General features: G+C 36.4%; 2 protein-coding genes across 2 annotated transcripts; one reads left to right on the top strand and one right to left on the bottom strand.

Annotated features, from left to right (window-relative positions):
• Nucleotides 1-83: 83 nt before the first annotated feature.
• LOC107870927 lies at nt 84-10,010 on the top strand (the record flags this gene model as incomplete). The annotated part of the gene is given in 12 exon segments (XM_047394951.1): nt 84-145; nt 900-965; nt 2,580-2,655; nt 2,766-2,836; nt 3,266-3,367; nt 5,336-5,425; nt 5,575-5,649; nt 5,825-5,857; nt 6,057-6,134; nt 7,678-7,719; nt 9,295-9,413; nt 9,658-10,010. Coding segments are annotated over 12 exon segments (836 nt in total), but the record flags the coding sequence as incomplete, so codon positions are not given.
• Nucleotides 10,011-11,459: 1,449 nt separating this feature from the next.
• On the bottom strand, nt 11,460-13,398 carry LOC107873813 (AP2-like ethylene-responsive transcription factor BBM). The gene is made up of 6 exons (XM_047410186.1): nt 13,142-13,398; nt 12,792-12,883; nt 12,611-12,699; nt 12,391-12,515; nt 12,235-12,281; nt 11,460-12,109 (listed from the first exon to the last, which is right to left on the bottom strand). Exons 1-6 carry the CDS (start codon nt 13,396-13,398, stop codon nt 11,535-11,537), a joined length of 1,185 nt encoding a protein of 394 aa, XP_047266142.1. The 3' UTR covers nt 11,460-11,534.
• Between the last annotated feature and the right edge of the window lie 1,176 nt (nt 13,399-14,574).

The following is a 14,574-nucleotide window of genomic DNA, read 5'->3' as shown; positions in this document are numbered from 1 at the left end:
TCTAAATAAGATTTGATTTTCTGTTTTCTTCTTTATAGCGATTTTTGTTAGTTTATTTAATTGTATGTATTTCTTCTTTGTAGGTTATACTGGTACTGTGCTGTTCCAAAAGGGTAAATTATCTGATGTAATTGGCGAACTTCAGGTACTTACGTTTAACTTCTTATAGTGTTTCTGGAAGAAGTTGAGTTAATTTAGCTGCAAGTAAGTTCATATGTTGAATTTCTATTTATTAAGGACATTAATTTTTCTTTTTTAAAAGCTCTGCTTGAATTATGTAATCTAGGTGAATGAAATTAGTATTTCCTAGGTGTATAATGCTTCTGTTGCGAGCACTTAATTGTTTATTGTGGATGCTGGAATTTGGAACTGCAATAATCAGATAATTCTTAATAACATCCCTGATGATTGAATTACAAAGTTTTAGGTGTTCCTCAGAAATTTCAAGTTCACTCACAAAACTTCAACTGTGTTTTCATGTCGAAACACAAGTTCAACTTCCAAATACTTTATTTTTTTTTTCCAAAAAATCAAGCAATTCTTGTCCAAATACTTAATATAATGGCTCAGTTACTAGCACAAGATGATGTAATACGGAGAATAATGTTCAAGAACTACTTATCGAAAAATTAATGCCTAAGAAAATTTTCTGTAGATATACATGATACATGATCAACTCACCTTGCTTACAAGGGGTATTTGCATGAGATTGTTTTATCTGAATATATTGTTGATAAATCCTTGCATGACCTGTAACTAACAAGAAGGATGTAGTTGTCAAATTCTACAACCAATTGCTTATTTGAATGCTTACTCCACTTGCGGGATTACACTAGGCATGTCGTTATTCTAATATTTGAATACTTGAATTAAATGATTCTTTCCAATCTTTCTGACAGAACTTCGTAAGGAATTATGAAAAATCAGGGGAGACAGATGCTGGAGATTCTGATCTTGCGGCACAGGTAGCTAGTATTTCCTACTTACCTTGATACCAAGGAGTTGCTTAAGTATGAATGTATAGTATTGTCGTTGAAAATTTTAAGTCTACTACCAGTGTGGTTTTATATGCACAGTCTACATGTTTATCTATTCATGAAAATTTCTACTCCATATACTTTAATTATCCTTTTCATTGAACAACAGAACTATTTTTGTAACAATACCTTGTAGGGTTTTTATGAGAACATTGATGAAGTGCTGGTATTTCATATTTTGGCTACTTTCCCTTCCGATACTATTACTGTAGTCTGTAGGCATTTAGCTCTGTATAAATCATGGATTCAATGGTTAAGCAATATATGTGATTGTTGTATGAGTTTATTATTACAAGTTATATCAAATTGTCTTCCAAGTTTTTATTCTCTTCTTCTATTTCGCTTCTTCTTCATTCGGGTGGATGCGAGTGTGTAGTTGCCATGTATGCAGATTGTTACTTAGGTTTGATGTCTTCTTTTTTGCCAATTTATTGTGTTAATTTGTTCTCTAATTTTACACCCAACGGTGTGGCCTATTGGTCAATAAAGTGGATTGAGAATCATGAGGTGTCAAGATGGAATCTCAATAGGCAAAAACACTAGGTGATTTCTTCCGATCTATCCAATCATTATTAGACAAAGTTACCCGGTACTTGTGCTGGTGGGAATTAGCAGATAACCCACCCACGCCACAATTATTTACAATAAATTTATCCCTGAATTCTATTTGCGGACTTACTCCCCAAAAAAGAATTTGTCCATTGGCCTTCACAGATTGAACTATGGGTGTTGTCAAGGGCATATGTTTGAGTAATTTCACTATTTAAATGCTTAGATGACGCAGGCTCCCTAGGGTTTTGGTCTATTGGTGATCTATGGACTAGGTGCATATCACAGGTTCAAATCCTTCCATGGACAAAAGGTTGTTATTTAAGTGTGCCCCGCATTCACCAAGTTCTGAACCATGCACCACTGCTATTGGGGGTCTTTCGATCATAAAATTAAAATGACTTGGATGGCATAGAGCGTATAGCATTTCCCATTATCACAAAGATCAGTATGGGAATGCACCGAATAATTCGTTTGACTTATTAAAAATCAATGTGGACTAAATTTATGGGGTTAATTTAGGCATGCATTTATGATTGAGAAATCGATATCACACAGAAAAATACTATTGTTTGAGATGGTGTGAGATGGCTTTGAAAAATGAGCTAGGCCATGCGCTGGACTTTGGTTCGGTAGCAAAGGTGGTAGAACATTCAATGTGTGCTGGGCACACATCACGAGTTTAGATCCTGGTATTTATTTAAGGGTGGAAGGATTGAGGAGTAGGCCTATTATCTTCCGAGTTTCAGATTTGGAATTGTTGATTTCTCTGATTTAAAAAATTGTAATAAAGAAAAAGAGAGCTAGTCCATCATTTAATCCACCTCTACAATTGAGTTTGTTGTCTTGCGCAGATTGCATCACATGCTCTGTTATTATATTTACTATTACCACTAAGCAGAGGCTAGAAGTGATATCATATCATCCTCTGGTTGTTCTGAAATATATCTATGTTACAGTTCTACTGATGTTTTTATTGCTTTCTCTTTGTAGGTTCGTAAGCTGACAATGGAGGTTCATCAATTTGCTTCTGCACGCTCAATTACTGTTCTAAATGGAAATTCTAGTGGTATCTTACCTTATTCTGTTTTGCATTTATCTTTACTTTTGATAATGTGGAAGTTGTTTTGTATCAGCCAATGTGTCCTCAACCTTTTCTTGCCTTTATTTGTGTCTCAGGTCACTTGACAGGTCTTATCATTCCAACTGCTACTGTAGGGGCACTGGGTTATGGATATATGTGGTGGAAGGTATAGCAAAATATTTCTTAGATTCTCTATTTAAGCAGTGTTCTTTCTTTTGTTACTGACTTCTCGTAGTATGGAGATCACTTGAAGGAAGTATGGGTGATTCATTATACTGACGTGTACTAGAGGTGTGTGTAGTGTGATAGATGAACTTAAAATGCTCGAGTGAGGGGTGATTAACATACAAATGTGTACATGTCTCCTATCTGCTTGAAGTTAGTTTAGGTACCATGTCTTCAACAAAATATTAAGGGTAAAAAGGGGTGGGGTGGGGTGGGGTGGGGGGGTTGGTAATAAGCCCCCGACTCCAGGCCAAGCTTTTCTACTCCCAGCTTTAGATGGACATGGCATACTTGTTTCACTGAACAATGATCGATGTCCCTAGTGTTTTTCTTTTAAAAAAAGTTTAACCTTTCTGTGTAATGCTTGCAGGGTTTATCGTTCTCTGACCTTATGTATGTAACCAAAAAGAGTATGACAAATGCTGTTTCAAATTTGACAAAGCACTTGGAGCATGTTTCCGAGGCGCTTGCTGTGAGTATCATCTCTTGCCACCACCTCCATTCTTCTTTCCTCATCTGCTTCTTGACATACCCATGTTCCTAACTAGCACACTAGGTACATCTATTGCATATATAGTTGTGGTGTTTCTGTGAAATATGTGAAGTTCGACTGTTGCAGCTTGTGTCAATAATAGTGTGCTATTGATGAATTAGCCCTTACCTCCCAAGGCGTCTTGTTAAGGCCTGAAATCTCTCTTTCCCTTGTCAGTGAATGTGCTTGTATTCTCTGAATGTACATTACTCTTAAGGCATATTAGTGTGGTGTGGTACCAGTGAGTCTCAGCATAATAGGCGTGGGTTCAATTCTATCCCCACTGCCTAAAATCCAAGTAATAAGAGAAAGCATTTAGTTAAAAATCCATGAGAAGGTGGTGGCTATTTGGATATATATATATATATATATATGTTTCTTGTTGGATCTTGTAACAGTGTAGGCAATTTTCTCCACTGTCTTCACGTAATCTTCAACTGGTTGAATCTCCATTTCCTCCAAAAAAACCCCTCAACAGGCTGAACATCCAAATCTCCCCCACTAAATCTTTGTCTCACATTCCGGTCAAATTTCTCAAACAAAGAATCTTCATTACCGTCAAATAGGCTGCAGCAAGAACTGAACCCACCCTGAACTTTTCTTGAACTTCCTGCTGATTTTTTGTCTTCCACAGCTTTAGCCAAAACAGTCGGTCGTACCTCTGATCATATGAAGCGGCAAGCTCTCAAAGAAAGACTTCAACCTGCCCCTTATGGGGGGGGGGGGAAGTCCACATCCTCTCCATCAATCACCTCAAGGATCATTTGGACTTATTCATTAAGAATGGAAACCTGATCCGCGTTACTATCAGAAAACTGACATTGGATCTTAGCCCAAGCACTCTATATGAACTGTTTTCAAAGGTTTAGGACAACCTTTTTTCCATCAAAAATTGACATAGCAATCAGTGTTCATTTTTGCAAGATAGACTTCAATTTTGCTCTAGCTCCATCAAGAGGAGTAGTTCTTCTTGCTCTGCTGACCTCCTCAATCTGACCCTCTTACAGATTCATCACTGTCTTGTGGCTGGCTTTGTTTCAATTCCACCGAAATCAAGTCAAAAGAAAATTCTCCTTTTCCAATTCTATGGAGCTTGAATCAAGATGATGAATCTCTAGAAGTCTAGTTTCTGAAATAATTATGAAATTCATGATATGCATGGAGATTAGCAAATCGTGTTATTGTTGTCTCTCATTACATAAAAAGTATCAACCTCAAAAGGTCTCCATTTTTGTTACTAGCTACAATAGTGACACTGATAAAAGTTTTTCACTATGCAGCTGTACTTTCCTACTTTTTAAACCCGTTTTATCCTGTTGTTATTTTGTTTAACTGTTCAAGAAAATTGTTGCTTTGGGTATTACCAATTTATGATGACAACGACAACTACTACACCAAGTTAGTTGGGGTTTGCAATATGAATCTTTATTCACTTTGCTCCATTTAAACCTGTTTCATTCCAAACCTCCAGTTTTCAATAATTTGGGGTTTCTACATTGCTTTTGAATAGCAATTCCTTGTTCTTAAAAATTAAAAGTTCTTAAAGACACGATACAAGTGTGCCATAATTTCTTCTCCCCTAAAAAACAAAGAAGTGCCATGATTTCTAAATTATAATTAGGGGGGAAAGCTTGAGGAAGAAAACCAAGTTTTCGTGTTAGTGTTAGTATGTTGTTAAATACCTGGTTACTTCCTTCACAGAAGTGAAACTGTTCATTCAAAGTGACAGAAGTCCGCTATTAGACAACCATATGATTCTTTCCCGAATCATAATTTTGTTGTGTTTCCTATAAAGAAATTGTGCAGACAGCCACTTGATCATCATATATGTTGTGTTATTTGCATTTATACATATGTCTGATATTTCCGTGATGCCTGCCTCATTATTCTATTTCTCCTCTTGATCAGTCAACAAAGAGACATTTGACACAGAGAATTGAGAATGTTGATGGGAAATTGGATAATCAAATGGATATGTCAAAACTATTAAGGAGTGAGGTGAAAATCTACTCTAGCACTTCTGTCTTTATTTATGTGGGATCTTCTCTGATCCACTGTCCATAATCCTTAAATTTGTATTTTCCTGGTTATACTATAACTGTGCAGTACAAATGTCATGATCAGGCCAAAACCTTATTTTGCAACAGGTTAACGATGTGCGTGGTGATCTATCCGAAATTAATTCTGATTTGGATGAATTACAGAGAATGGTTTCTGGTCTGGTAAGCTATGATTTCTAGTTGTCTGTGTTTTCTTGTCGAAATTATCATGCCAATGCTTTTGCTAGGAAAGGGAAGTGTCCACGCTACCATGGTTTCTCTACACCATTTTTGTCAATTTTGTTGCATCTACTTTTAGGTGCACTAATCTCGTCTTCAACTGTATCTGGATATGCAGGATGGCAAGTTACTTTCCTTGGAAGGCAAACAGGTAAAGTGGGAAAAAAATCACTTCTGCCTTTTCCTCAGCTACTAACTTTTTTTTGTCCTACCTATTATATAGTAAGGGAAAAAAGTTTCTTGAAGACGTTTTTGATCACTTGATCATCTTGGCTGTGTAGCCTTTGCCTATTTTAATGTGCCATTAAAGTTTATTTTTGCTAAGCATAACTCTTCATGGTTAACAACAGGAACTTGCAAATGCTGGTGTCATGTACCTGTGCAATATAGTAAATGGAAAAAGGGTGAAGATGCCTGATACGCTTCAGGTTTGTGCACCTCATTTTTTTCTCAGTTGTCGTACAACACTCGATTTTTCTTTTTTTGCTGTATCACTCTTGATGTCAATGTGATTAACTTCTACCATATGAATAGTGTATTTTATTCCGTTTTGTCTTTCACATAGTAACGTTGTGCTTCTATTTTCCTTCTGAAAATGGTGGTACAGTTGGGGTATATGAACGCCTGTGAAACAAGTTTGGTGGATTAATAATCTTCCTTTTTTCCTTCTGAATAAAAGCAAAGTGAATAAAGACGAAGCAAATCTAGTGCTAAAAAGTTTCCTATGCCAGGCAAGTGACAGGATGTGTGGCAGTCTGTTTTGCTACATGATTTTAGTATGATGATCAGAACTACCAAAGCATTACTAACAGTATGATTATATGTGTCTGATTTTCACACTAGGGTGAAGGTAGGAACAGAGAAATTTTTTCTCCTGTAACTTGCTTCCCTTCTTAATCCAAAAAGGGCAAATACAGAGGTCTGTTTGGTCAATACATATATGAGAAGATTTTCATTCACTAAGGTGGATTTCAAGTAAACCGGGTGATTTTGGTTGATTCTTGACCTTGCTGCATAATTGAAAAAAAAGGGCCTTCTATTTGGGGTAGCATGCTCGAGAATGAATACCAAACTTATTAAACTCTTTTTTTTTTCTTTTGATAACCGTGGTGTCCGGGCCAGCTTGCATGCACCTCGACTAATTCCACGGGATACCTGCCACCTCCCACCAGCAATAGCTACCAGGTAACTTTGTCCACCAAGGTTAGAACAAATGGGAAGAAATCACCTAGTGTTTGTCTCCGTTGGGAATTGAAACTTATACCTCATGGTGCTCAACCGAACATCATTGAACCACTAGGCCCGTTGGTGCCAAACTTATTAAACTTTTTGAGTCCTTCCAAGGCTAGAACAGATGGGAGGAAATCACCTAGTGTTTGTCTCCGTTGGAAATTGAACCTCAGACCTCATGGTGCTCAATCCAACATCATTGAACCATTAGGCCACACCCTTGGTGCCAAGCTTATTAAACTTTTTGAGTCCTAATGTTCTATCTTTAAAATTGTGCAAGGAATTACCACACAAAGATCTCTGGTTGTTGGCATCACACTTTCATCAGTTATCTTCTTTCTGCACGGTACATTGGATAAGATAATGGTAGGTGCAAGATGGGTTGAGCGCTTCACGTTGCTTAAGTGGCAGAGCAGTTCAATCGCTACGATGTGCGTCTCATCATCAATTGGCGTTCCTGAAGTGGCCACGTTAAACAATACTACAATAATATTTACTTAATCCATCTAATTGTCTGCAATTATAGATATTATTCTCAACTTATATTATGTGTGCGCGCTTGCGTCACCTTGGAGCCTGCTATTTTTGTTTCATCTTTTTTTGTTTTGCATTTTTTATGCTTTTTTTTTTTCATCTTTTCTTGTTCTGCATGTTTTATATTTAACACAGGAAGGACCGTTCTGCTTATTCTTAGTAGATGCTTGCCTTGGGTAATCCTTTAGCCTGTATTTTTTGCTGCAGGAACAACTCAAAATTGTGGGCAACTCAACACCAAGTCTGATGGTACTTTTGCCAATTTCTATTACGTGTCATTATTAAAGTATTTTGTCTTAATATCACCGGTATGCATGCCGCTGCCGCTGACCTGTGATATTGTGCAGAATTTTTTAAAATTGTGCATTATTTTAGTCCAAAATGCTCATTGGATTTTGGTCCTACATAAAGGAGAGATTTTGTCAAATATATAGGAACACCCGTAATGTGGCTCGCTTCGGGAGTCTTGTGTGATAAAAAGCTGCCTCCTAAGCTTAAAGGTAAGTCCTACAGGTTGTTAGTCTGGCCGGCATTGGATTTTGGTCCTACATAAAGGAGAGATATTGTCAAATATATGGGAACACCCGTAATGTGGCTCGCTTCGGGAGTCTTGTGTGATAAGAAGCTGCCTCCTAAGCTTAAAGGTAAGTCCTACAGGTTGGTAGTCTGGCCGGCTATGTTGTATGGAGCGGAGTGTTAGCCAATTAAGAACTCCCACATCCAAAAGTAGTTGGAAGGTGGCGGAATGAGGATGTTGAGATGGATGTGTGGACTTTTTAGGAGAGAGAGAGTTACAAATGAGGTTCTTCGAGTGAAGATGGGAGTGGCTTTGGTGGATGAGAAATGCGGGAAGTGTGGTTGTGATGGTTCGGGCATATAATGAGGAGGTGCACAGACGCTCTAGTATGAAGGTGTGAGAGGCTGGCTATGGATGGTTAGGCGGCATAAAGGTAGGCCGAAGAAATATTGAAGGGAGGTGATTAGGTATGACGGAGCGCTTACAGCTTATGGAGGTCGTGACCCTTGATAGGAAGGTGTGGAATGCAAATTAAGGTAGAGGGTTAGTGGGTAGGAGCGTCCGTAATAGCAGGGAGGAGTGCGTCCGTAACAGTAGGGAGGAGTGCGTTGTTTGTATCTGTGCTTGTAGTTTCTTGTTCGTGGTGTTATGATGATGTGTGTGATTTGGAATTGATAGTTTTTAGTAGTACTCTGTGGGTGTCTTGTTTCTTTTATTATCTAAGCGGTGTGTTATCCCATATGTTTGTTTTTATATTTTTTGTTTGTTATGTTATTATCCGTCTTGAGAACAGCCTCTCTACTTCATCTAAGGTAGACTGTGTACACTTCATTCTCCCCGGACCCCACTTTGTGGGAATACACTGAATATGTTGTTGTTGTTGATGTAGGAACCACCAGAATGATGTCAAAAAATCAAGTAGTTGCTGAATTTTTTAACGAAATTTTTTATTGATTGTTCAAAAATATGGACTGCTTTGGGAATGCTGCTGCCATATGGATAATTCTAATTGACATGATTCCATTTATGATAAGTAATTTTAACGAGCCATTTAATAGCTTTGGTCGTTCGTGAATAAAATGGCACGTCTGATAACCGGTCATGCTATGTGTATGATTTTACCTTTCCCAAGTTCAGATTGAAAAAATTGATCAACACACATACAATGCCTCTCTTTGTTAATGGGACTGCAGATTAGTATTAGCTTTTCTTCTCTGTTTCTTTTACTTCTACTGATTGATGTGGTGGTATTATCTGTATGGTTGCAGTTGCATGCATTTCATTGATATTCCATAACTTTGTTACAGGGCCTTAAAGATCTTGCGGACTCTTTGCCGCAAGGAAATTCCAATAGGTATCTAACTGATGGCGTTGCTGAAGATGGTTCTCTTAAGTCAAATGATCCACCAAGAAGCCTACTAATGAGGTATTCAGCTTGTTCGAACTTCTTGTTCTACTCCTTTTTTTGGGTGCGTTTGCTGGGGGCAAGGATTTAGTTATCGTGCTCCTTTTCTGATGATGACAAAGCTTCATGTTTTGGAATTTTGTTTTTTTCCTTTCGCCTCATTTTGTGCTTGAAGTACATTATACACCATCTATTTATATAACATGTGTTTCCTCTACTCGTGGAATTACCATGAATTTTCTCCTTTCTTTTGTTGATGTAACAGGACGACTTCTACCAAGTGTTGATTCACCCAATATCGAAGGAAAAATCGTCTGTTTTTCGGGCACAGCTTTGGGGGTTGGAGGATGGATCTTTTGAGGTTGAGCAGCAGTCTCTTCAATTGCTGTTCCACTGAATGTATTTATACCTGCACTAGTTTTTCATCTCTCCTCCACATACATGTTCTGTTGATGGTATCAATCACAACAATTGTACATGATGGAATAAAATACGTGATACTGGGTAGTAAGTAGAGTGTGGTGACACTGTTAGTTTGACAAAAGATGTCTGAAAATTGTTCTAGGTGTTTTCTTCTCTAGATTATTTTGGTATCTCATTTTGATCTTCAAGGTACCATAACCTGCGTTGATTTTCTTCTCTGCTATAGTTGATAATATCGAAATACATCGAGATAATGTGTGCACTATATTGCATTTATTAAACGAAGTGTGTCTAAATAATAAATAAAATAAAAATTGCTGCGAACACTAATAGAACAATTGCTTAAAGCTTTTGGTCATCGGATTAGATAAGTAAGGATATCATGAGTTGGGATTTTGCGTGAGACTATTTTATCCTACCCTCTGCATGGGATAGTAATCCTGGGATAAAATAGTCATCGGATATATCTCATACTAACAAATGAGATAAAGTTAATTTCAAATTTATCTCGGGATTTTTTTTAATCCGATGTACAAGCGACTCCAGCATAATGATGATTTTCTGATTGAACAATGCTTAAAGGTTGATTATCTCGTGAGCTTTTTTTAACCCCTTCTCTAACATCTAATTTTACTTGTTCTTGGTGCTTACTTTATTTAATGGATTTGGAATTTTTGTTTAACAAAGGCAAAAATGTGAAGGCTGATTTAAGTGGACCTTTTTAGGCTATCACATAAATTTAACATCTATTTTTAAAAGGTGTGCACATGTAGCTCTTTGGAAATTATCCTTTCGAACAATGTTATATTCGGGCGTAGCGGTTGCTCATATTATAGACGAAACATTTGATTGTCATGTAATGTTTGTCATTCCTTACAAAGTTTTAGACTGATTTCAATGGTTTTATCTCTTAATGCAGTTCGTCTTAGACCAAATCTAAAACTGTTCTCAACAGTTTTTGTAGCCATGTGTCTTTTTCTGTTCATTGAGATCTGTTGGAAGTTTTATACCATTCTGTTGTAAATCTTATCATCGATCCACTGGGGTCTTAGAAATTATATTAATATGATAAGAATGAAAACAATAAATCTAGGCGCTATCTTTATATCTGGCCTACTTGTAAGTTTTACTGGGTACACCTTAGATACCACTTTTGGGCGACTTCAACAACTAAGATATACATTCGAGGAACATGGAGACTAGTTGAAGTACTGAGCTTCCCGATATCGGGAGGCTTAGTACTCTGATTTCTCATAAGGTATTCAATTTTTTCAAATTTGGAGTTTTAAACAGTGGTCCATATGGGAAAGAGATACCAAAAGAGCGTTATTTACTAAGATGATGAAAATTACACCAATGTAACACAACCGTATTAGTGTGGCTACATTGTCATCCCAACTATATTATGCAGAATATGAAAATGAATACACAGATGCGTTGCCAAAGGATTTAGTGATGGAAATAATCATATTACTTTCAATGTCCTCATTCTTATAGTTAGTTAATTGACCCTTTTCATGTACAATCGTGTAAAGAAACTATCCACTCATCTATTCCTAGATGACTAACAAGTTTCAGTTGTTCCTTTCTCCTTCAAACTGTTAACAAGTGATTTACAACAACACGCCCAGTCGGGTTTGGGGAGGGTAGTGTATACGCAGATGTTATTTCTTCCTTTTAGGAGGAGAGCTGTTTCCGATAGACTACAAGTTAAGTGATTTAAGACATCAAACTCCAAAAGTACTGTTGTTGCCCACTTCTATCGCACAAAGCTGAAGAAGAAGTACCATTCTCCAATGACTCTAATTTCGGCAACTTCTTATCATTTGTGTAAAACACAAACTCATTCTCCGTGCTTGATTGTGCTTCGTTCTTTACATTACTCTCTTCAGAATCAGTGCTCGAATTCTTCTCAACGAGCTCTTGAAACATGGAAGATCGAAGCAAAAGACTTAGAGCGGTAGACGATGGTGATTTCTTGCAAGAACTAAAGGGCATTTTTCTTTCTATAGGTTCCTGGCTTTGTGGTATAGCATAAAACTTTTCAGCATTGGTGGTGAAACAACTGGGGTTAAACGAGTATGAGGGGTCGTTTATCCGGTTAATCATATCACCACTGTTATTAGATTGTATAGGCTGATTCTCTGATGTTAAATCTTGGAGTGACATTTGAGAATTGGCATCTGGTTTTAGCCATCTCATATATGTATTCATGTCAAAGTTAGTCATCGCGTTAGTTCGCCTGTACTCAATCTCTGCAATGTCATAAGCTCGAGCTACCTCTTCTTGAGTACCTATCGAAAACAAATAAAAAGATTTCGAGTTGAGAGTGTTCTTGATTTGATCAGAACTTTGAAAGAAATTAGTTAAAGAGGGTGAAAGCACTTACTATAAGTACCTAAGTATAGATATTTGTTACCATAAACTCGTCCGATTCTTGCTTCCCATCTGTTATTGTGATGATGCCTGAATTAAATTCAATGAATTTTTCGTTACAATTATGAACGTAAAAGTATTAAAGGACTCGAAAAATATTGTTTGATCGACCAGGTACAATTGTAATGTGTCAATTTACCTTGCAACTCCTCTATACTTGGATACACCCCGGGCAAAACCACTGCTGCTTCTTCTTAAAGAGGCTAAATGCTCTTCTTTAGTCATGTTTTGCATGATCTCGATTTCTTTCTCATAATCAGACATCTACAAATTAAGAAGAATTGAAACAATATGTTTCTATATATCAAACTGAATCCAAGAACAAAAGAATGGAAGTGAATAAATATATACACATGTACCGGGAAATTGGTGAAAGTTGATGTGCCCCAATACTTGATTGCAGCCAGATCATAAGCCCTTGCTGCTGATTCTTCTTCGTCGTATGCTCCTGGCGCAGTTATTACATATATAAGAAGCTGCAAACATAGCATTTGACGCGAAATTTGGAGTTTTTAGCACAAGTTAATTAGTAGTACTCACCAAGATAGACTTGTTTCCCTTTCTTTTTCTGAGTTACATTCCAAGAAGCCTTATCCCACAAATGAGCTTCATAACGCCCCGTCCATCGATGCCTAAAGATCCAATATTAGTGTATATTATCAATATCTAGCTTCTAAATCAACTTCATTTTTATTAGGGCCGCTCGGTGCACTAAAGCGCCCGTTATGTGGGGGTTCGGCGAAGCGCCGGACCACAAGAGTCTATTGTATGCAAGTCTTACCCTACATTTTCGCAACAGACTGTTTCCACGGTAGGTTCCCCTTCATAGCTTCGAAATCAGCCCCACAAAAGAATTGAACATGTTTTAATAATAGTAGTAGTAGTAGTACCTGCTAACACCTCTGAATCTTGAACTTCGTTTCACAGTAGGAGTTTGTACAATAATGTTATTTTGATCCCCTTCCTTTGAGTCCAATTTTTGGCCATTGTTGTAGTTATCATCATTCAGTATAACTGCAGAAGCAGGAGATTTTCGTCCTCTTTTAGTACATTTATTATTAACTGGAATATCATAATCCACCATACACAAACTTCTTCTAATTCCACGGCTCATCCTCTCCCATTCAACACTTGTATATGTGTTCATCTCTTTTATATTGTACAACAAATAGCTTATTAATTCTTCTACCTTTTGCTTTAATTTGATGCTTTGTTATACTGCAGATTATCAATTTGTGTGTGTATATATAGACACAAATAGTTTTGTCTTGTACTTACATGTCGATGATATCTATACTTACAAATTTAAATTGCTAGCTTCCAGGATCTGAAAATATACTAATCTCTTCCTCCACGTACAAAGTCTTATTTACATTAATTATTTGACTTCTTGAGACTTGGAAAATCAATATTTAAAAAAAAAAAAGAATTAGCCACAAACTTATGTCCCTGAACAACAAAAGTTGATCATTAATCTTATTTAACGATGAATTAGCAAAAAGTCATGTTAGCTGCAACAAATTAATCGAAAGTTAACCAAGTTTTTCTTCAATAGCAATTTCTTTATATGTCTTTAATGTATTTTAAGTTTATAATTATTGTGATTTAAAGTACAATCTAGTAGTTTTGAAATATATAATTTTTAGTTAAAAAAACTTAAAAGCTTGTATGTCTAAATCCACCGTCAATGTTCCAAAATTTGTATCTCGAATTTCAAATAAATGCCAGTAAACAAAAGAAAATCCAACTATTTCAAAGTTCTCTCAAAAACTTGAAAGTAGATTATATTTTAACGAAAATACACCCAAAAAGGGGGAAAAAAAAGAGAAGAATAAACGAAAAATATGTGATCCTTCTAAGGATGAATTCAAAGCAAAAAACTAATAATTTCGAAGAAGTCAAAAATAAGTCATCTGCTTTTATCTTTGCCTTATAGCTGGTTTTTGTTTTCTCTTATAAATCCATTTTAAGACTTTATCTTATATTAGTAAATCGACAAATAAAGAAATTGTTTTCATAGGGTTCTTCGTAGTTATGAAGATCCTCTAATTGGCTACTTTTGTCTTTGAGCTGTTCGAGTGGTGAAATTCAAGTACTATGGAAATGTATTTATCGTTATTTACTATGAAATGGACCTTATATTATTCAATTGAAACTACAGTCAATAATTTTTAAGTGCTTATGGTGTTGCATGATGATTTTTTTTGAAAAAAAAAAGAGAAGCAGCTCGATGTTGATTGAAGAAGAGTGCATTTGAAGGGGTATGATGTAGATAAATAACTATAATGCATACATTACAGATTGCATTCACAAGTTAATGCAT

The sequence above is a fragment of the Capsicum annuum genome, chromosome 1, assembly GCF_002878395.1.
Source record: "Capsicum annuum cultivar UCD-10X-F1 chromosome 1, UCD10Xv1.1, whole genome shotgun sequence".
Taxonomy (NCBI): Eukaryota; Viridiplantae; Streptophyta; class Magnoliopsida; order Solanales; family Solanaceae; genus Capsicum; species Capsicum annuum.
Note: the sequence above shows the minus strand (reverse complement) of the source record. Positions and strands in the feature narration are given on the sequence as shown.